Here is a 22,065-nt window from a genome sequence, read left to right on the forward strand (position 1 = left end):
TGCTTTAAATAAATTTGGGTTTGGTCAGTCCTTCTGTAATGCCGTTCGGACACTGTATTCCAATAGTAACAGCTCCATAAAGCTTGCCACTGGTATTTCCCCAAGATTCTCTCTAAAGCGTGGAGTGAGGCAGGGTTGCCCCCTATCCGTATATTTATTACTTCTTTCTGTGCAACTCCTTAATTCACACATTAAACTCAGTTCTTTAAAAGGCCTGGTCATTGCTAACAGAGAAATACTCATAAGTCAGCTGGCAGACGATACAGCTCTCTTCCTCAGAGACGCCTCGCAAGTTTCAGTGGCCATTAACAATATACAGCCATTCACTAAAGCCTCCGGACTTTCACTCAACCTGCATAAATGTGAACTTTTACCAGTTAAAAGTTGTTTAGCAACTTCAATTCATGGAATACCTGCAAGAAACTCTGTAAGATACAGTGGGGCAAAAAAGTATTTAGTCAGCCACCGATTGTGCAAGTTCCCCCACTTAAAATGATGACAGAGGTCAGTAATTTGCACCAGAGGTACACTTCAACTGTGAGAGACAGAATGTGAAAAAAAAAAATCCATGAATTCACATGGTAGGATTTGTAAAGAATTTATTCGTAAATCAGGGTGGAAAATAAGTATTTGGTCACCTCAAACAAGGAAAATCCCTGGCTCTCACAGACCTGTAACGTCTTCTGTAAGAAGCTTTTCTGTCCCCCACTCGTTACCTGTATGAATGGCACCTGTTTGACCTCATCATCTGTATAAAAGACACCTGTCCACAGCCTCAACCAGTCAGACTCCAAACTCCGCCATGGCCAAGACCAAAGAGCTTTCGAAGGACACCAGGAAAAGAATTGTAGACCTGCACCAGACTGGGAAGAGTGAATCTACAATAGGCAAGCAGCTTGGTGTGAAAAAATCAACTGTGGGAGCAATCATCAGAAAATGGAAGACATACAAGACCACTGATAATCTCCCTCGATCTGGGGCTCCACGCAAGATCTCATCCCGTGGGGTCAAAATGATCATGAGAACGGTGAGCAAAGATCCCAGAACCACACGGGGGGACCTGGTGAATGACCTGCAGAGAGCTGGGACCAAAGTAACAAAGGTCACCATCAGTAACACACTACAACGGCAGGGAATCAAATCCCGCAGTGCCAGACGTGTTCCGCTGCTGAAGCCAGTGCATGTCCAGGCCCGTCTGAAGTTTGCCAGAGAGCACATGGATGATACAGCAGAGGATTGGGAGAATGTCATGTGGTCAGATGAAACCAAAGTAGAACTTTTTGGTATAAACTCAACTCGTCGTGTTTGGAGGAAGAAGAATACTGAGTTGCATCCCAAGAACACCATACCTACTGTGAAGCATGGGGGTGGAAACATCATGCTATGGGGCTGTTTTTCTGCCAAGGGGACAGGACGACTGATCCGTGTTAAGGACAGAATGAATGGGGCCAAGTATCGTGAGATTTTGAGCCAAAACCTCCTTCCATCAGTGAGAACTTTGAAGATGAAACGAGGCTGGGTCTTCCAACATGACAATGATCCAAAACACACCGCCCGGGCAACAAAGGAGTGGCTCCGTAAGAAGCATTTGAAAGTCCTGGAGTGGCCTAGCCAGTCTCCAGACCTCAACCCCATAGAAAATCTGTGGCGGGAGTTGAAAGTCCATGTTGCTCGGCGACAGCCCCAAAACATCACTGCTCTTGAGAAGATCTGCATGGAGGAATGGGCCAAAATACCAGCTACTGTGTGTGCAAACCTGGTAAAGACCATCTTGATCTTATTGTATGTGAGTAATCCACTAGTCTCTACTTTAGGTGATATTCCTCATCGTTTCTTTGTATATATATTTTGTTTTCTAGAAATCTTTGCATCCCCTCATCAACAGAGTCAAAAACAAATATAAAAATGTATCACACTGAGCATGAACATGATGTTTTATTTAAATTGTTGGTCATCCACAGTGAGTTGGGACAGGTTTCAAGTCCTTGGGAGTCAAAGTGCACTTACCAGCAGAAATCTGCACATCTGTCACAAAGCGCTCCTTGCGGGGAAATTTGCGTGGTTTGGCAGCCAGATCCGCAATAGCCCTCATGATTTCATCCCAGAGAGCGGCCACCTCCTCGGGGCACTCCAGACCCCGAACAACATCTGATGGTACGGTGAGGACGATGTTTTCAAACTCCAACTCTGCCCAGGGCCCAGGAGCCGTGCGCAGCGTTAACCATTTAGCTGCAGTTGTCACACCTGAAAAGAACAAAGAGAGGAGCAGATCTATTAAAATGCTTTGAATTACTGCATTTTAAAAAATATAAACATTTTCTATAGTATCTGTATTTTGTATTTATGTAATTTTTCAGCGTCACATATGCATTTGATTACACCCTTCAAACATCCTTTAAAGTTTTAAAACAGGCTTTTGTGTAAAGCTGAAGGCTTTGAATAATAAGAATTAAGCGAACCTTGTGCACTGTTTTAGACGAGAGGGTTAAACTGTTAACTAGATTTTTGTTTACTTTACTTAACTTTCAACATGTTGAACTGAAATTGTACTGCATCGTCCATTGAAAACACTTGGGATCAGAATGAAGGTGATCCAAGTGAATAAGATTAAGACTTATCAGATATCTTCCATTAACTCCATGGACATAAAGTACACAGCACTGTTATAAACCACAGACTCACCAGACTTGTAATATGGAGCAGTTACAGCTTTCTCCACTATGATCTCCAACCCCTTCACTTGTGTGTTGGGTGGGGCCACCAGGTAAATAAGGCCCCCCCACAGGTTGGACACATGCATCATCTCTGAAGTAACAGGAAATCGCTCATAAACACGTGGAGGTCTCTTCAGCTCATCCTTTCTGTGTAGGTCATCAGTTTGACAGCCTATCTGAATCTGTAGATGAAATGGAAAATCTATTGGATATCAGGGTTTTGACAAAACACATTCAATTCAGTTCATTTTTTTTATATAGTGTCAAATTACAACACCAGTTGCTTTTACAGCCCCATTCCTGAATACAGAGTGCATTCAGGAATGATTTACAAAGCAGTTTATAGATGTCATGATTACATTTTCTTTCTTGCGGTGTGCTATTAGTTTTCTGTGTCAATATCGTCCAATCAAGTAAGAGATTTCAAGGATGGTTTGAGCTGTTAAATGACAGAAAAAATCAAGTGGGGCTGGTCCTTTAGATTGAATGAACCTTTGCTGCAAACAGGCAGAACCTAAGGGGCTGTTGCGGCACGCCATGCAGCACAACACAACATAACTCAACAACACTCCAAAAAGCTTCAAAACAGAGCATCACCTGTGAGTGATGTCATGGTGGTTACATCAATCTTTTAAATAGCTGCAACTACAAATGGACCTTGTTACATTTACAAGGGGTAAAAAAGAGTCATGCAAACCTCACTTGAGGTTTTCATGAACATGTAGTGTCATCAAAAGGAGAAAGAACTTTAAATTATACAATTTTGTAGGTTTCACCTTCCACTCCTTGTTGACAGTCTCAGCTGGCATTACCATGTAGGTACTCATACCAGGAGAGAGGTAGAGACCAGTGCTGATCCACTCTTCCCCATTTAACACACACACACACACACACACACACACACACACACACACACACACACACACACACACACACACAAATTTGAAGAAAAAAAAGTGTCACTGGGCGTCTATCTCTGAGAGAGAGAAATTTGTGGAGGAGAATCCGTTTCTGTGTCAAGTGGGATCGGACGTTCGGGATTTCACTAGTGAACACTACGAGTTCCTACAGACTTAGTAGATATAAACAGTGGATTTTCTCTTGCTTGAAGATTTTGTAAGTAGTTATCACATCACTTGGACTGTAAATAAACTCACTGAATCTGACCCACTAAGTTTTGTGTTTGAGTGTGGCTTGCACACTGGTTGTGACATATTCACAGTTGACACATTTGTCCACAAACATGAAATCAGACCTGCTGTGTTAACATCGATCTTGAGCCTGTGGTTATAGACGTCTGGCATCAGTGGCCTATCCTTGATGAGGTAGGGCAGGAGGGCCTCAGGATTTAGGCAAAACTCGTATACAGGTGATCCCACACTGAGGAGTAGATGGTCTTTTGGCGTCTTTGCAGGGCAGCTGTCACTCACCTTGACAGAAGAACATATTAGTTTAACATCTTAGTGGTTAACAGCTGCCATACAGTGATCAGTGGCACTAGTCTGTGTTGTTCAAATGTTTTTTCTCTACTCACCTGTGCCAGGCCTGACCTCTTTAACATGTCAGTGAGTGCAGCCAACACTTGAGTGTAATAGAAGCAGCCATGTGCCTTTGTGCGCAAGTAAGCATCACAGTCGTTGCCCAGCTTTTTAAGACATCCCTCCTCATACTTGCTAAGTTCTACACCTGTAGTCACATGGGCAGCGAAGCGGTGTAGAAGGTGGCGGAAGTGGTAAGTATCTTTAATCGGCCAGCTGGGTACAAAGGCTTTGTATGTTCCTGCACTGATTGTTGCTCCCAAAAGGCTCAATCCCATTTGGTTCAGGATCTTGTTCCCTGAAAAAAAGTAAAGCCAGTTTGACTTAATTTACTGAGTTATGTGGTTGGAAATGTCGTGACTTTGTTTTTTCCACTAATGAGAAGATTCCTTTTTTGATCCTTGACTTATCACAAGATATTACACCTTATAATGTATGAGTCTGTTACAGCACTGCATGTATACAACACATTTTACACATGGACAATTAGGTGGAAAATAAGAGCACTACCAGTATTTCTACTCTGTATATTTTGAAAACCCTTGTGGTGCATTTTCATACCTGAGAAATCTGTTAGTACATTTTGCCCAGCATGTGTCTGTGCCCAGTGCCAGGCATGTCCTCCAATCAGCAGGCCTCCTCCCTCTGCCACAAAGTTTTGGATTTTCTCCAAATGCTCAGTGATATACGCTTTACACACAAACACACTGAGGTCTTTCCTGAAGTTTGTCTTCTCACACTTCAGCCCAGACTCACTCAGAACTTTGAGTGCAGGATCCACCATGACACCAACAACCCCTCTGCGACCTTCATCCAACCAGTGAATGGCGTTTCTCCAAAATGGAGCCATGCTCTAAAATGAAAGGAAAGCAGCAGCAAAGGAAGTCGTGTAATTGGTGATATATCAAAGACAAGTCCAATCAGCACACATTTTACTTTAAATCATCCTGAGGTCTAATACCTAAACCTCTAAAGATTTTGACTTATTTTATGACTAACATTTAATGTTGACTCTACCTCAACTCCAACACATCTTTCATGCGTAACCACAATGACTCGTCCTCGCCCATAGTAGGCTCCTGCCAGGAATGGTCGTCCATCTTCTGTAGTGCCGATGGGAAAGGCTAGTGGGCTGTGGACTAGAACCTCAGAACACAGATACTCAGAGAGGAGGTTGAATTCTGAAACCCCCTGGAGTAAGAACCCCAAGTCATCCTTGAAATCCCTGCCTGTCCTGTATTTGAAAAGTGTAATAGAAAAGTGACATGTGCAGAATTAAAGAGATTTAAGAATAACTCTACACATTTCTTCATATAAAAAGATCAGTGGTTTGTAAATTAACCTTTTTGTGAAAACTATATAAACTCTGTAAAAATAAACTGACTTTTCTGAAAAGATAGATACACACACACACACACACACACACACACACACATACACACACACACAAACTAAGTCCTTTGATGGACTTTTGTGGATGATCCTCCAAGATCCAGGGATGCTGGGAGGGGAAGATCCCAATATAAATTAAATTAGCTAATAAAGAAATGGTATCAGTCACAAATTTAACCTTAGAAAGACTCTTTCAATGAGAGAAAAACTGTTTTCAAAAGCTCAAAAGGTCACACAAAATTTAGAGTTATTATATGGAAGTGGAACTTTTGTAAACATGCAGTAAAACAGAACTCCAGCATATACTCACGCTAACGACTTCCAGGAGGACGGGATCTGAGGGTAGACGGGCAGCTTCTCCACTTCACCACAACGCTCAGTGAAGTAGATTCCTGCCACTCCTGCCACTTTATTCCCATCAAACTGATGCAGTGTGTTGTCTTTGGGGTGAGTTGCAGCCCAATGCCACGCCTGTCCAGCTATCAGCACCCCTCCTCCAGCTTTCAGAAACGCCACCAGCTCCTTTGGGTCTGAGCCCATGCTGTAGGCATTGGTCACATAAACACCAACTCCCAGTTTGTCACTGAAAGCTTCCACAACCTTTGGTTGGAAGCTGGAGTTTTTGAGGCTATCAGCAACTGCACTGACATTTCTGTGCACCCCTACGGAGAGGTTATCAGAGCCTTTACCTCTCAGCCAGGTCAGAGCATTTTCTACCAGAGCAGGAAAGGCTGTCAAGTAGCCCTCATGACCCAGGACCACAATCCTTCCACTGCCGTACAGAGAGGCAGCCATCAGCACCTGACCTCGGCTGTTCATTGCTAAAGGAAAGGCATGGTCTCCAATCAGGACCAGGCCACTGGGAACATAGGATCCCTGTAGGTCCAGCTCCTTCAGGCCTCTCATCAGGGAGGCGTAGGCCTCTTCATGTTGGTTTTTGAATGACTGGTTAGATGACATAGTGTAGAGGATTTATACTCTGTAGACTGATGAAGAAGGTTAGGATGCAGAAAGAGGAAGTTGTTAACACATCAGGTTTAATCTCATTACAACCAAATGCAACATTTTTTTTAACCTGAAAGTTTCCTTCTGTGGTATTACGCTGTAGCCCAACAGGTTTTAAGAGAAACACACTCTACGTGACAGGACAGGAGAAAAAATAAAAATGAAAGCAGAGAATGGAGCTGGTTACACAAGGTTATGTGCTAAGGAGGAAAAAGCAAGGGGAGGGACCACTGATGAGAGACAGCTCCTTTTATCACCACTGGGGCAAAATGTGAGCATAAATGAATGTTTAATCAGAATGTGACGTGTCCTCTCTAAATTTGCAAAGATCATTGTTTTAAAATGTATTTCCACTGAAAAAATGAAGAAATGAAGTGTGTCACAGCTACTTCAGGGTTAGCAGGGAAGGAAAGAAAATCTTCCAAGAAGCAGGTGAATTTGGCAGTATGATCCTCGTAACTGACCAGGTGTTCAGTTTCTGGACCAATGTGCAATGAAAACAGTAAAAGTACCTCATTTTGCATACCCAAATACATTAGATGTTTAAATGTCCTTAATTATATTCCAACTTGTGTCTGCCTTCTTTCTGTAAGGCCAGCATCCAAATTTAGATGAGGGAGTAAAGAGTGTGGCCAGAAACTTTATTACACTCATCCACCAAAATCTTGATAGAGGCAGTGAGACAGACAGTATGGTTGGCCGATATGTAAATTGTCATGGTCCCCGTGTCTGCCCGGCCAGCTCCTCAAGGCCACATGTGTTTTGTGTACATTCTCCCCTGCCAGGGCGGAGCTCACTGCAGGCTCGCGCCCTTGGCACACACCTGCATCTCGTCAGGCTCTGATTACAGGTTGGACTCTTAAGGCCGGGATGCAGACAGCCTCACCGCTGGATGATTATGCTAGACACGTTAGTGAACCTCTGCCTCGAATCTTTAAGCCTTGTAGACTTGCTGCGATCTCCGTGTAACTTTATTTTCTCCTGTGCACAGTTTTCCCCGGACCCGTGACTAACCTGTTGTTTTTACTGCTGTAAAGAAGAAGAGCCAGCGTGTTTGTGACTCCAATCCCGGACCTCCCTTTCGGACCTAGGACCCCCGTTCCCCTCACTGTATATATCTGCACCTGGTGGTTGTGTAAATAAACGTTGCTTTCTCCTGAACTCTGCTCTGCGCCTGAGTCCTACTACACCGCATGACATAAATGTTTTCAACCGACATTCGTCGTTCCAATAAATGAGGCGATATCGCGCAGTCGACTTTTTGATGGGCAGAGCAATGTAATCATGCACGGACTGATTTGCGCATTTAAAATTTAGAAGCTTTGTTTGGAGGAAATATTTTTCTCTCTTTTCTTGTTTTTTTTTTTTAAGCATTAATATCGCTACTTTTTGGATTATTCATTAATTAATTTGAGAAGCACCAAATCACAAAAAATATTTTTTTTTATGTTCGCTGGAACAGACATTTTGGTTTTTAACTTACTTTTTGTTTAATTTTGTATTTGGTTACAGTGGCTGTTAAGAGATATATTCTAAAACACTTCTTCAGCAGAGAATCAGAGAGGAGAAACACACAGAATTTCTTGCTAGCAAGGGCAGCCTAGAGTGAGACTCAGAGACTCGCGCTGAGGACTTGCCCTGGTCCTTTATTTATACACTTCAGTGGGTGCTTGTGTGGTGTGTGTGTGGTGTGTGTGTGTGAGGGGGGGTCAGAGTGTGACCCCATAAAGACTTCCCTAAAACTGCTGGTCTGGAAAGTCCAGCAGTTCATCAAACCAAAACCACTTAGACTGGAAACAGATATAACTACGTTAATCCTACCGTAAAACAATAAAACAAGGTACGAACTTTCCCATGCTCCTAGGATGTGGGGGTGAAAGCCAGAACACCCTGGAATGTTACAGACTTCCTAGGATGAGACATCCTTTCAATAAACACAAATGGTTACATGTAGTATTCTACCATATACAAACTTATATCATTAAAAGATTATACTGACTACTAAGTACAATTTTCCATTGACAGTGGCAATTGTGAATATAACACACAATGAAAGTTGAGACAGGGTCCTACTGGTTTGGAGCATTTTCACAGAAACAAGTACCCCTTCAGGCTCAGGTGTTCTGATTGTCACTGCTGCCTCACTGTTATTTACCTCACTATTGTTATTTACACAAGATTTATGAATAGCCTTGAAAATGCCCCTCTTTGGAAAAAAAAAAAATACTTTCCAAACTATTTCCACAGTTACAAAATTAAGAACAGAGTTGTGTGTATTGTTGTGTGTGAGTCTGTGTAAGTGTAGTAAAGATCTCTCCTCACAGAGAGAAACTGATGTTTCTTCCTCCATATTCTGAGGTGCATTCTCCTGAAGGAGTACATAGGTCAACCTTAACACATAAGAGATGTCTGTCTACTCAGTAAGGCAAAAGGAACCTGATTAAGTTTTATAACACTGGAGTCAACGTTTATACAAAAGCAAGTCTTTGACTATTTGAAAATCAAAAGCTAAGATGTATTCTGCAAAAATAAAAAGCTGTTCTTCACTGATCTCATTACAACCAAACACAACTTAAAAACACAACACTTTAGGATTTTCTTTGTTACCTGAAAGATGCCTTTCTGTTGTATTAGACTGTAGAGATGAAAGACCAGGAGCTCCACGTGACTGGACAGGAGAAAGAATGCAATTCAGAGCAGGGAAAGGTGCTGCTTATATCAGGAGATACGCGAAGAAGAGGACAAACATACAAGGGGAGTGACCACTGAAAGGAGGCGTTTCTTTTTATGGCCACAGAGTCAAATGTTTATAAAGTTTATAAATGTTATGTAAATGTGAGAATGGGAATGAGAACTTTGATGTGTTATATCCTCCTGAGAACCAACCTATTCATTTATGTCCTCTGTAATGGACATTTGTTTTTGGTCAATATCTTTTTGACTTATTTAAGCTATCCTGCTAAGTCTAAGCAGCATGCCCGGGAGCTCCAGTCACCCTTCTATGGGTCACGTTTGGCTTGGGGTGGGTCTCTCCTCCAAACTGCCATGGCTACGGCCGAGCCGGCGCCTATGCCTCGGAAGATCATATTGAGCACGTGCTCATTCTCTCCGGTCGCTACACCTCCGCCTCCACCCCCGGATTACCAGTCCAACAAGAGGGTTAAACAGCGGAGGAAGAAGGATTACGTGACGCCGGACGTTACACTCACTCCGCTGCAGTCCTTCGCTCTGTTTTTGGGTCTGCCACGTTCTGAGCTTCACAAACTCTCTGCGTCCTCATCGCAGCCCGGTCTTTTGGAGGATACGCAGCCCAGTTTGCCACCTCCCACTTCCCGGAGAAAGCGACGCTCACGCGGTCGCCACTCTGTCTCTGCTGAGCCACTCCCCGTGGTGAGTTATGACTGTTTTCATTCTGCTCCCTCTGAGCTGGAAAAAGACAAACATGTGAACACTATAAAATCTGAGACTGTGAAAACTGTTAAGACTGTTAGACATGGTGGTGGTAGGAAGCTAAAAAACATTTTAGAGGAGTCTGTGTTTGCTGAGCCTGCTCCTTCACACCGCTGTGTTCCTGCTCCCAGCGCAGCGCTGGCCCAGCATTCCACTGCACCCTGAAACGGGTGCAGTGGAACCTGAACCACTGAAACGTGCTTCAGGTGAGGGAGGCTGAGGTCCAGCTGGTCCCTGCTCCGGTGTCCAGGCCGGCTGAGGCTCTGCCTGTCGCTGCACCCGTACCAGCTCCTCGGGTGGGGACAGCAGCTGCCCAGCCGTTGACGGTGCCTGCCCCAGCTCCCGAGGTGAGGCTAGCCAGGACACAGCCTACCTCTGCACCCGTACCTACTCCTTGGGTGGGAGCGGCTAGCGCCCAGCAGGCTCGTGCACCCATTTCTGACCTTGCTGGAGGCTCTGGTGAGCCCGTCCAGCTGTTTTTTCTCATGTTCTGGAGGCTCAGGAGAATTAGCTCAGCTACCTGCTAAACCACCACCTAACCCACTGTTACTACCATCTTTACAACAGTCAATACATCTGAAACTTCTGTCCATAGCTCAAACATTACCTCACCTATCGGCTCAGTCACCTGTTCAGTTTTCACCTCAGTCGTTTGCCCAGCAACCTGCCTCCGCTGGAGGGTCCGAGGGACCGCTTCAGCCTCCTGTTCCCGCTGGAGGGTCCGAGGGACCGCTTCAGCCTCCTACCTCGCCTGCAGCACCACCACCTGCGGCTCCCACGCCGTCGCCTGCAGCTCCACCCTCGTCTGGACCAGCCTCCGAGTCTTCGCCTTTGTCGCCGGGCCCAGCCTCCGAGTCTTTGCCTTTGTCGCCGGGCCCAGCCTCCGAGTCTTCGCCTTTGTCGCCGGGCCCAGCCTCCGAGTCTTCGCCTTCGTCGCCGGGCCCAGCCTCCGAGTCTGCGCCTGAGGTCCCCATGCCGTCTGGTCCTGCACGTCCTGTTCGGCCGCTTTCCAGGCCGATGACTGGACGTCATTGCCATCATGGACGGCCCCCTGAACTACGTCGCCGCCAGTGCCTCCCGTCCGGCCGGCCTCCCGCCTGCCCGGCCCCCTGACCTGTTTTCTGGACTCTTGGGCCGTCTGCCTCCGGGCCGGCCCCCTGATATGGAACGCCAGGACTGCCATAATGAATTAATTAAATGTGTCAATAAATAATTAATTAAATGTGTCAATAATTAATTAAAATGGGAAATAATTAATTAAATAAATAGTTATGACACATTTAATTAATTAATTATTGACACATTTAATTAATTATTTATTGACACATTTAATTAATTATTTATGTATTTCACATTTTAATTAATTATTGACACATTTAATTAATTATTTAATGATATATTTATTTATTTCATTTTGGCAGTCCTGGCGCCTGGCTCTCATCATGAAATAATTTTATCTGTCAACCTCACCCATCAAACGCAGGGGGCGGGGTTAACGCTGATCGACTCAAAACCATTGCTTTGGCCTGGTGGCCATTGTTTTTAGCACGCAACAACCAGCATGTGGAAACTAACAGAACTGAACTTTGAAAAACCCTGTTTGTGTGTGTCACCAAATACAGTTTTAATATTTTTTTAGCCGAGAATGTAGTGGTTTAATTTTCATGTGTCTGGTCGGTTTCTCAAGATACAGCCTCTTTGCAAAAGTGCTTCGATGATTTCGGAGATGTCTGCCCAGTCTCACGGCAAAGCGTGGATAGACCCGCTCGCCTCGCAAGCAATCGAGCTGTTATTACCACCGACAAAGCGCAGGCCCCGGTACACAGCTGTAATAACCCCCGCTGACACGGACTTCTTTTACTGAGGTTATATTTATCAGGGTTTTATTTCCTGATGTTCTTATGTGTCCTACATGTTTCAGTCGCCAATTCTGAATTATAACTAACATTAAAAACATGTTTAAGGAGGAGATAGAGCAAATAAATTCGATTAACAGCTGATCTTTGGGTTTTTGTTCAGTAATCAGCGTGACCTGTGTATAAACACATAAAAGAGATAACGTTGGTGTTTCCTCATGTAGTAACTGCTGGCTTTAACTGTACAAAGGTTGTTCGAAACTATGACACACATACAGACTTCATGATGTTCGGCTAATATTTTTATTGTGAATATTAATCATGAGGGTAAACTGACCTGTACACCACAGAGCGAGGTCAGCATATCCACGATATCTTCAGCTCTCTGAGTTAACCCAGAGTTTCCCAGCTGACTAATCTAACTGTCATCTACGAATAATTCACGGGTCATATCAATATGATTTTACAGAAAATCATCCTTAATACTGCCAACTATTCCAGAGACGTGAAAATCTACAGCATAAAGAACAAAAAATATAGCAGTCTAACACAACACTGTAACAGAGATGAACCGTCAGTTTGTCGCAGATCAAAGTGGAATGAAAGTGATTGGTTGAACAGGTGTTCGTGATCTGTGTTTTCTGCATTTTCATCAGCGTAAGAGACTCAGCAGCAGATTAGAATAACAGTTATACATTCAATAAATTACCAAATGAACGCAAGAAACGAGCAAACCTGTTCCGACAATTTGAGTTTGTGTTCCCTCAGCTGCAGACTGTTTAAATGTTTGAGAGGAAGATTAGATATAAAGCAATCGTCAAACATAGACTCAGTCTGCGTTCACATTTGATATGAGGCCAGGACGGATAATGGCTGTGTCCTGTTTTAAGATCATACATGTAAAATTGTTGTCTGACCTCCGTCGATCCAGCCGCTCAGAGTTAACTGAAGTTAACCTGGATAAATTATAGTTAAGGAGTATCACAGATGACCACGTGAGCTGTGTGACTGTTCACTACTACACTGAAATCAGTAGGCTATTACTGAAATACACGTGCTATTTCATAAACTATGATGTAAAGTCCTACTAACATGTTTAGTTTTAAAGGACACCTTCCTGCCTTTAGTCTAATTCATCAGCAGTATTAGTTTTCTTCTAACATCCAGAAGTCTGCACCATGTGTTTCATAGTTTGTAACAAACCTTTGACAGTTAAACATAACATGACCGAAAAAGCAAAAAAATAAATAAATGAATAAAAAGAGAGAGAGAGAGAGAGAGAGAGTTGAATAACTATTAAAAAACAGATGATATAATATTTCTGTCCAGGTTGCAGTCTGCATTATGAACATGTAGTTGGAAACTCTGCTCCTCTCGGTGGAAATGCGCCTTCTCTTTCCTCTTTGTATAAAAACATTTTAAAAGTCAGTTTAATCTCAAAATTTACTGTTAAATCCAAAACACACCAGATAAAGAAAAGCGAATGGTTCAGTCTAACACATGTGCCAGTGAACCATTAAACGTCTGTAAAACGGTGCAGTTATGAAACGTAACTTTAACCTCAGCCAAACCGATTTGCTCAGTTGTAAATAAAACAGCGAAGTAAACGTGACCCGACAGACAGAACCTGAGTGAATTAAGTCCAGCGTTTAACCACTGAGAGCTAAAACTCAGGTGAGGTTTCAAAGCTGTGTGCCGGTGATTGGACATCAGCCGCTGATAGGACATCAGCCACTGATAAAGTGGGTTCGCCTATAAAGTGCTCTGTTGGGAAACAAGCTCCAGCAGCTCTGCGCTCGGGAAAAACTATATTTACTTATCTTGTGCAGAAAAATGTGCTGAGGTTGCGTAATATCGAGCACCGGCTGCCCAGTTAAACTGTGACTATCACCAGGTAACGTGGGCGTGTTTCTTGAATTAGCAGCAGGTGTTAAACAGCTGACAGGTGAGGAGGAGGATGCATGCAGGTAAACTGAGGGCCTGTTGAGCTGATCGCTGGTTTCGTGAGAAAAATGTCAGCTCGTTCTTTATGTTACAGAAGCACAGAGACACAAGAGCAGGTGGAAAGAGACAATCGTTCGGTGAAAATGAGAATCTGCGAATGCAACACGTGGAACACGGAGAGTGGAATATGTAAACAAACCGGTTAACGTAACCCCCTCGGTGCACTCTGCATGCTGACTGTTAGCAGAGCTACTGAAATCTCTGAAAACATCTGAGCACCTTTGCAAACATGTTCTATGTTGACAACCTCGAGGCTAGCTGCCAGGCCACGCCGGGCTCCACCACCAGCTAACGAGGCTAGCTGCCAGGCCACGCCAGGCTCCACCACCAGCTAACGAGGCTAGCTGCCAGGCCACGCCGGGCTCCACCACCAGCTAACGAGGCGAGCTGCCAGACCACGCTAGGCCACACCGGGTACCAACACTAGCCAGCAAGGCTATCTGCCAGGCCACGCAGGGCTCCACCACCAGCTAACGAGGCTAGCTGCCAGGCCACGCCTGGTACCAACAAAAAGCCAGCGAGGTAAATTGCTAGGACAGGCCGGGTTTTGGCAACCCTCAAAGGTGGTTCGCAACCAGCGGGCCTTAAAGCCGTTAAGATGCCGCCTAAGAGGAGCACCGTTAATGAGGAGGAACTGGAGGACATAAAGAAATCCCTAAACTTTATGTCAGAAGAAATAACAATTTCAAAACAACAACCTGACCCGACATGTGAAGATTACAGCGCGACATTCGCAGCTAAAACACTGTTAAAAGTGTAGTTGGTGACAGAAAAACGGGGTATTTTAAAACTACACCACCACCATTGCTGCCTGTGATTTGAAATGCATTCTGGGATACCTGGCTGCCCCAAGTCTACACAAGCAATCGATTATCTAGGATCGACCTGTTTTGACTTACTTTGCACGGCAACCAATCAAATGTTAGACAAGCTGCATGGGCAGCGTTAACCCCGCCCCCTGCGCTTGATGGGTGAGGTTGACAGATAAAATTATTTCATGATGAGAGCCAGGCGCCAGGACTGCCAAAATGAAATAAATAAATATATCATTAAATAATTAATTAAATGTGTCAATAAATAATTAATTAAATGTGTCAATAATTAATTAAATGTGTCAATAATTAATTAAAATGTGAAATACATAAATAATTAATTAAATGTGTCAATAATTAATTAATTACATGTGTCATAACTATTTATTTAATTAATTATTTCCCATTTTAATTAATTATTGACACATTTAATTATTTAATGGTGTATTTAATTCATTCATTATGGCAGTCCTGGCGTTCCATATGACAGTGTATATATAGATGTATTATATATATAAGATACAAATATTGTTCTTTTAATATGTTGGCATTACTAAATTTGGCTCAATGCTTATATTTGTGTGGAAGAAGCAAATGTACGAGCTGTGATAACTGTTTCTGATAGAATGAAGAGTAGACTGATATATGAAATATTCCTTTATTGGGTGAGAAAATCAGGCCATGTCATAACTGCTTTAAGTCATACAGAATAGATATCAGAGCCTTAAACAGGCTGACTTCTGTTAAATGGGTCAAACTGGGCAGAAAGTATACAAACACATAACATCCTTATAGAATATGATGTAACACTATAGATCAACTTACCTCAGAATATATAAAGCATATAAACAATTGTAGCGATATGATGCAACAAACACAGCAGTACTACTAATCCAAAATACTCAAAGCTTCATAGAACTGAAACAAACAATTATTTTTAGCTCCATTCTGCTGCTGATACATACTTTAGGTTTCTGAACATTAAACTTGTTGCTGCCTTTCATAGTGTGTAACTTGAAGGCCCTGAGTACTTTCTCCCACACTAAAAAGACTGGGATGATCAAATTATTTGAACATTATGTTACGGGCCCCAGGAATGGTGCCACAATAACAAAGAAGAAATCCCTGCAAATACAGGTAAAGTTCAGGAGCAATGAAGACAGTGCACTCGGTTTGCCTCTCAGATTGCATCTCTTATTCAAGTTTCAATAAACATGAACAACATTAACAATATATATGTGTGCATGACTCTTTCAGTCCCAGTGTCCATATCTGTCCATTTTCCAAAGTCACAAGTAGAAAAATAAATGGATTCACACTCTACACTTTCCACTATTTTACATGTGCTTCATGTGATCGCTCAGTGAAAGTCAAACAAAAGTACATACATGCCTTTGCTTAAGCAATTGAAAGCCACTGTGATCTACAGTGAATATACAATATACAACTGTATTTAAAACAAACCACACTTTTATCTGGTTGAAATTAAAGTGGACAACTGTACCGGTTCTGAATACTGAAATTGAGCAAAAATAAACACACATCATTTACAGCACACTGAAGATGAAACTCTCTTTGGCATAACATGAGCAACTTCTTTCTAGTTTACATGTCATTAATACTCACATAATTAACAGCTTTATACTTTCCAAACCTCAATGACACGTTAGCAATAAAACATCTTTGTATCATAAACTTTATATAAAATAGTAAAGTGTGCGGGAGTACCAACCTTCATAATGAAAAGAAAATAAATCTATATGAATGACCTTCCTACAAGACAATGCTCTGGGCGCTACGACCCACAATAACAAAACATTACCGCGACGTTTCTGCTAGCGGCCTGCGCAGCCTGACCCCGCTGTCTCAGACTGATGCGGGTCAAACGTGCGTCTGTGCCCATAAGTGTTACAGGTACTGTCTTACTTCTTTACAACTTAGCATGGAGATAAAACATTGCTATGTAACAAACAGTGGTAGTATTTTTTACCAGGTACTAACCTGCAAATACAGGTAAAGTTCAGGAGCAATGAAGACAGTGCACTCGGTTTGCCTCTCAGATTGCATCTGAATAGTGGGCGGAAGTCCATCCCCCTAAAGCAACTGGGTTGCACCTGCCTTAAAATAATAGTTCCACCTGAGGTGTTGCTCCATTTTTTTGTACCTTCTGTACAGTTCATGTGACAAAATAATATACAGGTTAAATTGGTCATGTTACCAAAGTCATTTTGAATATTAATAGCCACAGAAAATAACTGATAAACAAATTAAATAAATTAAATTAAATGATTAACACAAACGTGGCCATGCATTTTGGGTGTGCCACAATTACCTAATAAGACTGATTCAGGACAGACAGTTAGTTATGTTAAACTTTCCTAGCAGTCCTTCACAAACAGGGAACAGTCTGTCTATTCTCTCCATCTGTCAGCTGCTGCTGGCTCTTCCTCCTCCTCTTCCTCACACACTGCTGAGTTTGTCCTGGTGGATCATCGGGGGTGGAAAGCCTCACAGATGATGTGCAGCAGTGGGTCCCTCAGTCTGTCCTCACTCTGGACACTTGCAGTCATCACACATGGAAATCAAATGTGTGATAAGCTGCAGGATTCAAACACAAGTGTAACTTATAAATACATGTTCATACTTTTATTCCACAATCAGAGAGAAAGAAACAGGTGACAGTCTCAGGTGTATACACTGCTACAAACAGAAGGATTTAGTGTTATTACGAGTGCTAAACAAGAAGAGTTCCCAGCTGGTACAGTGGACACATGTGTGACTGCTGTGATTAAAGCATCTTTCTTTCAGCTTAATGAGTGTAGGAGCCATAATTAAATGTATTGAATTTTTTGATGATCACTGGGTTTTCATTTGTTTGGTTGCTATGGTGATGTGTAATGGGAGTCACGTGGGTGCTAGCGGTGACATTAAGAGGGCGTTGTCAGTCTGTCATTCACTGGTTTTGATTTTGACAGAGAGGAGGGCTGGGTAGCCATAGTTTTTGTTGACCGCTGCACAACATGTTTCGTCTTGTTACATTAGAGCCTGTGACGTTGTAAGAGTCCAAATCTCGAGATGACATTACTCTGTAAACACTTTAATAAACAAGCAAACAATTCCACCTCTCGCATTATTGCGTAAAGTTGACAGCGCGTCAGGCAAATAGGCGGGCTCCATCCCCGGCCTCTAGCGACTGTGGAAGTCGCTACAATGAATGAACCGTCAGCTCGTTCAAACACACGTTAAAGTCCGTTTGGCTCAACACCACCGAACAGAGGCAGCAATATAACATAGTTAACATTAACAGTGCAGTGGATCCTGCTTGTGCCGTGATATTCAGGACTGCAAACCGAGCAGCATCACTGACTTTCAGCCTGTTGTGTTTGTGGATATATGACTGACTTTAATTATCCACAAAATCATCACATTCTCTGTAAGATTAAGGTCGACTATCTAACGGCGTATAAAGTAAAGACTTTAAAACAAAGTAAACGCTGAAAGTACAAACATCGCTAATGTCACATAACTTTGCCGGCATGTGGCCAACAGTAATGTTTTAATGTTCCTCGTTATTAAACATTTGCACATAAATAAGTGACATAATATTCAGAACTTACTTTTGGAAGTTTACTCTTTGGCCGCTCCGCTTCCACTTCGTTGAAGTGTCTCCCAGTCCCAGTGCACTTGTTAGCATGTTTTGGTCAACTGGTCTGTCCGGTTATTGTCTCCCCAGAAACATTTCCGTTGTGTTTTTTCCTATTTCCGTTGTGTAGTGTGTGCTTTTGCAGCGCTTTTCTTTTTGCAGCGCTTTTTGTTTTTGCAAGTGTTTTTCTTTTTGCAAGTGTTTTTCTTTTTGCAGCGCTTTTCTTTTTGCAAGTGTTTTTTCTTTTTGCAGCATTTTTCTTTTTGCAAGTGTTTTTTCTTTTTGCAGCATTTTTCTTTTTGCAGGTGTTTTTCTTTTTGCAGCATTTTTCTTTTTGCAAGTGTTTTCTGAAGTTGCAGTCCGTTTGGCCTCTCAGGGCCACCGTAGGAAAGGGCCCAAAAATAATGTCCCCGGCCGAATCACAGTTGTTACACTTGTGAAAGGGGGTCTTTTTAAAGAAAAAAGACCTCCTCCTATTGCAGTAAAAAAAAGTGCAAAACATTTTAACAGCACTCTAGTTTTCATATAGTCATACTCATTCTGTACACTCAAACTGCCCGATACACCCACCCAACATAGCACCTTTAACACTGTGTGTGTGTGTGTGTGTGTTCATACACTCCTGTTTCACACATCCTGTCTACTGAAAGAGTGTGGCAAAATCAAAGCCATTTCTTCTATGCTGGTGTTACTGTGGGATCCCAGAGAGGGATATTATGTGTAAAACACGTGTTATGGGACATGTTTCATTGATATATGTATTTATTTTCAGTTTCTTTTAAAGAATAGAAATCCATATTACGTTGGAAAGCAGTGGGGGCAGAATGTTGGTGGTTGCTCCAGGGTTTTGGGGAGCAGTAAGAGAGCCCACCTTCCGCTGCTTCCTCAGACATGTGCTGGAGAAAAACTGAGACGCATCGTGTCTTCATTACTCCGCTCTTCACCTGCTTTTTCAGGTAACATATTTATCACGGTTGTCTTCATCCTTGGGACCCGCAACATTAAATTCTGTAATATGTATAAGTCAGTACGTATGGTTAAAATACATCAAATGCAGTAAGTATACGCATGTTTCATATAAACATAGTCTGTAACTATCTTATTGGCTTTAGCCTAAATAATTGGGCTAAATCAGAAAGTTTAACTATCTGTTGTCTTTTTTTTGTTTTGCCCCTGTTTCCAAAAGAACGAGGACAAAAACATAGTTAAACTTAAAAGTTTAACTTAGAAGGGTAAAATGAGATGTCCAGTGAGTTAGCAGCATGGTGGTGCGGTGATTAGCACTGTTGCCTTACAGCAAGCAGGGCAGTTCAATTCGATTCCACCACCTGGCTGGCTGTGGATTTTGCATGTTCCCCATGTGTTTGCGTGGGTTTCTCTGGGTACTCTGGCTTCCTCCCACAGTCCAAAGACTGTGGGGTTATTGGGGTTAGGCTAATTGGTCATTCTAAAGTGTCCATAGGTGTGAATGTGAGGGCAAATGGTCTGTCTGTCTCCACCTGTTAGCCCTTTGACAGACTGGTGACCTGTCCAAGGTGTACCCTGCCTCTCGTCCTATGGTAGCTGGGATAGGCTCCAGCCTCCCCGTGACCCTCACAAGGATAAGTTGAAGAGAATAGATGACTAGAATCTCCAGTGATTTTAGAAACAAGCTAATGTTTTTGACACAGCAACATTTCTACATTATCAGAACAGTTTGAACTTTTACTATATTTCAGTTAAAGTTTTTTATAAATTTGCATCACTGATTTGTGTCATGAAATTACCTTTCTGACACAGCAACCAAAGTCTATTTAATGACAAACCAGGCTGGTGAAGTAGCAATGCCTCATAACTGGATATAAAACCTGTTTTTATTCTATCCTGTACTGTTGTCAATAGAAAAGTTAGGAAAATATAACATTTGAAAATCATTCGAGAAAATGATACTAAAATTAATATTAATATAATTATATTAATGAATAGTATTAATATAGTTATTTTTAGGGGTGAAATTTGGGGGTGACATACACACATACACTCAACACTCTCTGTGTCTCTCTCACACACACGTCTCACAAGAAGATTGTTATTTATGTATCTGTGCATTTTCTAGTATACACATATTGAATAATTCATAGGACTTTGTACAAAATATAAATGTCTTCCATGTGTTATATTGTGGTTTGATGTTTGCATATGTGGATGTTTTGTTTCTCATTATTTTGCTTCCCCCAGACTTGGGCTATTCCAGATGCTCACCTGAATGGTAGAGAATAAAAAGAAGCCAGTTGCTGTTACAGGGGTTGGGTTCTTTGGTGTGTTTTGGTGGGTACACTCATGCTTTCATTAATAAAGATTACTAGATGATAAATATTTTTGCAGCCTCATGCCATTTTGTTTGAACCTATACGTGACTGCTGGCCAAACTGATATAAAGTCTAAGTGAAGTAAATAAACTGCCTGTGGCTTCTCAGGAAGTCCTGCATTTGGGTCCTGTTATTCACTCAAACCTGACAATAACACATCACCCTGTTTTACCCACATCTGTAAATTTTCAGGCAGGGACGGAGACATCCTGTTACATTTACTGAGATCAGCAACAGACTTTCTGAATTCAAACCTCAATAAAAATGTGAAAATGACTCAGCTTTTTCTTTTTTTGTTTTTACAGCATTATGGACTATAAGTTAAAGCAATTAATGATGCAGTGAATGATGGTCAAAGGATTGATCTTTACACAGAGCACGTCTGTCCCTTTTTATTAGCCCATTACAATTCTTCCCCCATCACTTTAAAAAGGCAACAAAACATGCATGTAACATTTCTTCAGAGATGTAATTCAGTTTTAATTATATAGCGCCAAATCAACACAACAGTCACCTCAAGGTGCTTTATATTGTAAGGTAAATACACTAAGTAATACAGAAAAAAACCCAACAATTGAATGATCCTCTTTGAGCAAGTACCTGGCAACAGTGGGAAATAAAAACTCCCTTTTAACAGGAAGAAACCTCTGGGAGATCAAAGCTCAGGAAGGGGCAGCCATTTGCCACAACTGGTTAAGGGAGAGGGGAGCAGGACAAAAGAAACACACTGTGGAAGAGAGACAAGTTAGTGTCACAATCTAAATGTTGAAGTTGGTCGACATTTTCAGATCAAACTTATGGTCTTTAAGCCAAGTTTAAAATTTGTTTTGAATGTCCTTGGTGTAGTTATTGATGTCATTTCTTTTTCTGACAATCTGTTCTTAAATTGTGTTTTATTTCTCACAAAAGTGAAAAGACAGATTATGGAAGAAAGTCGAGCCAAAGAACAGAGTTGGCTCTGGAGGCCCTCAGCAGAACTTTTAAAGAGAATAAGAAACACATAAAACCTTCCTTAGATAAGGAGGTGTGCTCTGTATGGAAGCCCGTTTCTGCCACTAAAAAAAAAAATTAAAAAAAGATCCATAACTCAAAATTTCGACTTATTTTATCGATACTTTGACTTATTAACTCAAAATTTTGAGAAAAGTAACTAGAAATTTTGAGTTAGCACTGCTAATCAGTAATCTACGTGAATGATGGAATTTCCTTGTAACCTGAAGCTGAAGCCTTACAAATGCTACAGCTAAGCTACCGGTATTACATCCAGTCATGAATGCACAGATTGCTGAGTATTTTCAGCGTG

At 42.1% G+C, this 22,065-nt stretch overlaps 1 protein-coding gene across 3 annotated transcripts; it reads right to left on the minus strand.

The window, feature by feature from the left end:
* Positions 1-2,743: 2,743 nt before the first annotated feature.
* LOC148098824 (TRPM8 channel-associated factor homolog) lies at positions 2,744-16,825 on the minus strand. 3 transcript variants are annotated; one of them, XM_087850825.1, is made up of 9 exons: positions 16,773-16,825; positions 9,859-10,075; positions 9,257-9,317; positions 5,955-6,589; positions 5,270-5,486; positions 4,814-5,105; positions 4,249-4,550; positions 3,970-4,144; positions 2,744-2,896 (listed from the first exon to the last, which is right to left on the minus strand). In XM_087850825.1, exons 2-9 carry the CDS (start codon positions 9,927-9,929, stop codon positions 2,874-2,876), a joined length of 1,776 nt encoding a protein of 591 aa, XP_087706951.1. In that variant the 5' UTR covers positions 9,930-10,075; positions 16,773-16,825; the 3' UTR covers positions 2,744-2,873. The 3 variants fall into 3 exon arrangements, with proteins under 3 accessions (XP_087706951.1, XP_087706949.1, XP_087706950.1); XM_087850823.1 differs by lacking the exon at positions 16,773-16,825 and adding an exon at positions 10,866-11,110; XM_087850824.1 differs by lacking the exon at positions 16,773-16,825 and adding an exon at positions 10,728-10,862.
* Positions 16,826-22,065: the final 5,240 nt, after the last annotated feature.

Source organism: Neolamprologus brichardi, chromosome 14 (genome assembly GCF_056152115.1).
Source record: "Neolamprologus brichardi isolate AB-2024 chromosome 14, ASM5615211v1, whole genome shotgun sequence".
Lineage (NCBI taxonomy): Eukaryota > Metazoa > Chordata > Actinopteri > Cichliformes > Cichlidae > Neolamprologus > Neolamprologus brichardi.

What these genes read in the sequence shown, in the direction of transcription:
- LOC148098824 (XM_087850823.1), bottom strand. Translation starts at nt 11,073, where the DNA reads ATGGGGACCTCAGGCGCAGACTCGGAGGCTGGGCCCGGCGACGAAGGC. An exon ending in AAAGATGTGTTGGAGTTGAG is followed by an intron (nt 5,106 to 5,269) that starts GTAGAGTCAACA and finishes CTTTCATTTTAG; the next exon opens with AGCATGGCTCCATTTTGGAG. An exon ending in TGTACTAACAGATTTCTCAG is followed by an intron (nt 4,551 to 4,813) that starts GTATGAAAATGC and finishes ACTTTTTTTCAG; the next exon opens with GGAACAAGATCCTGAACCAA.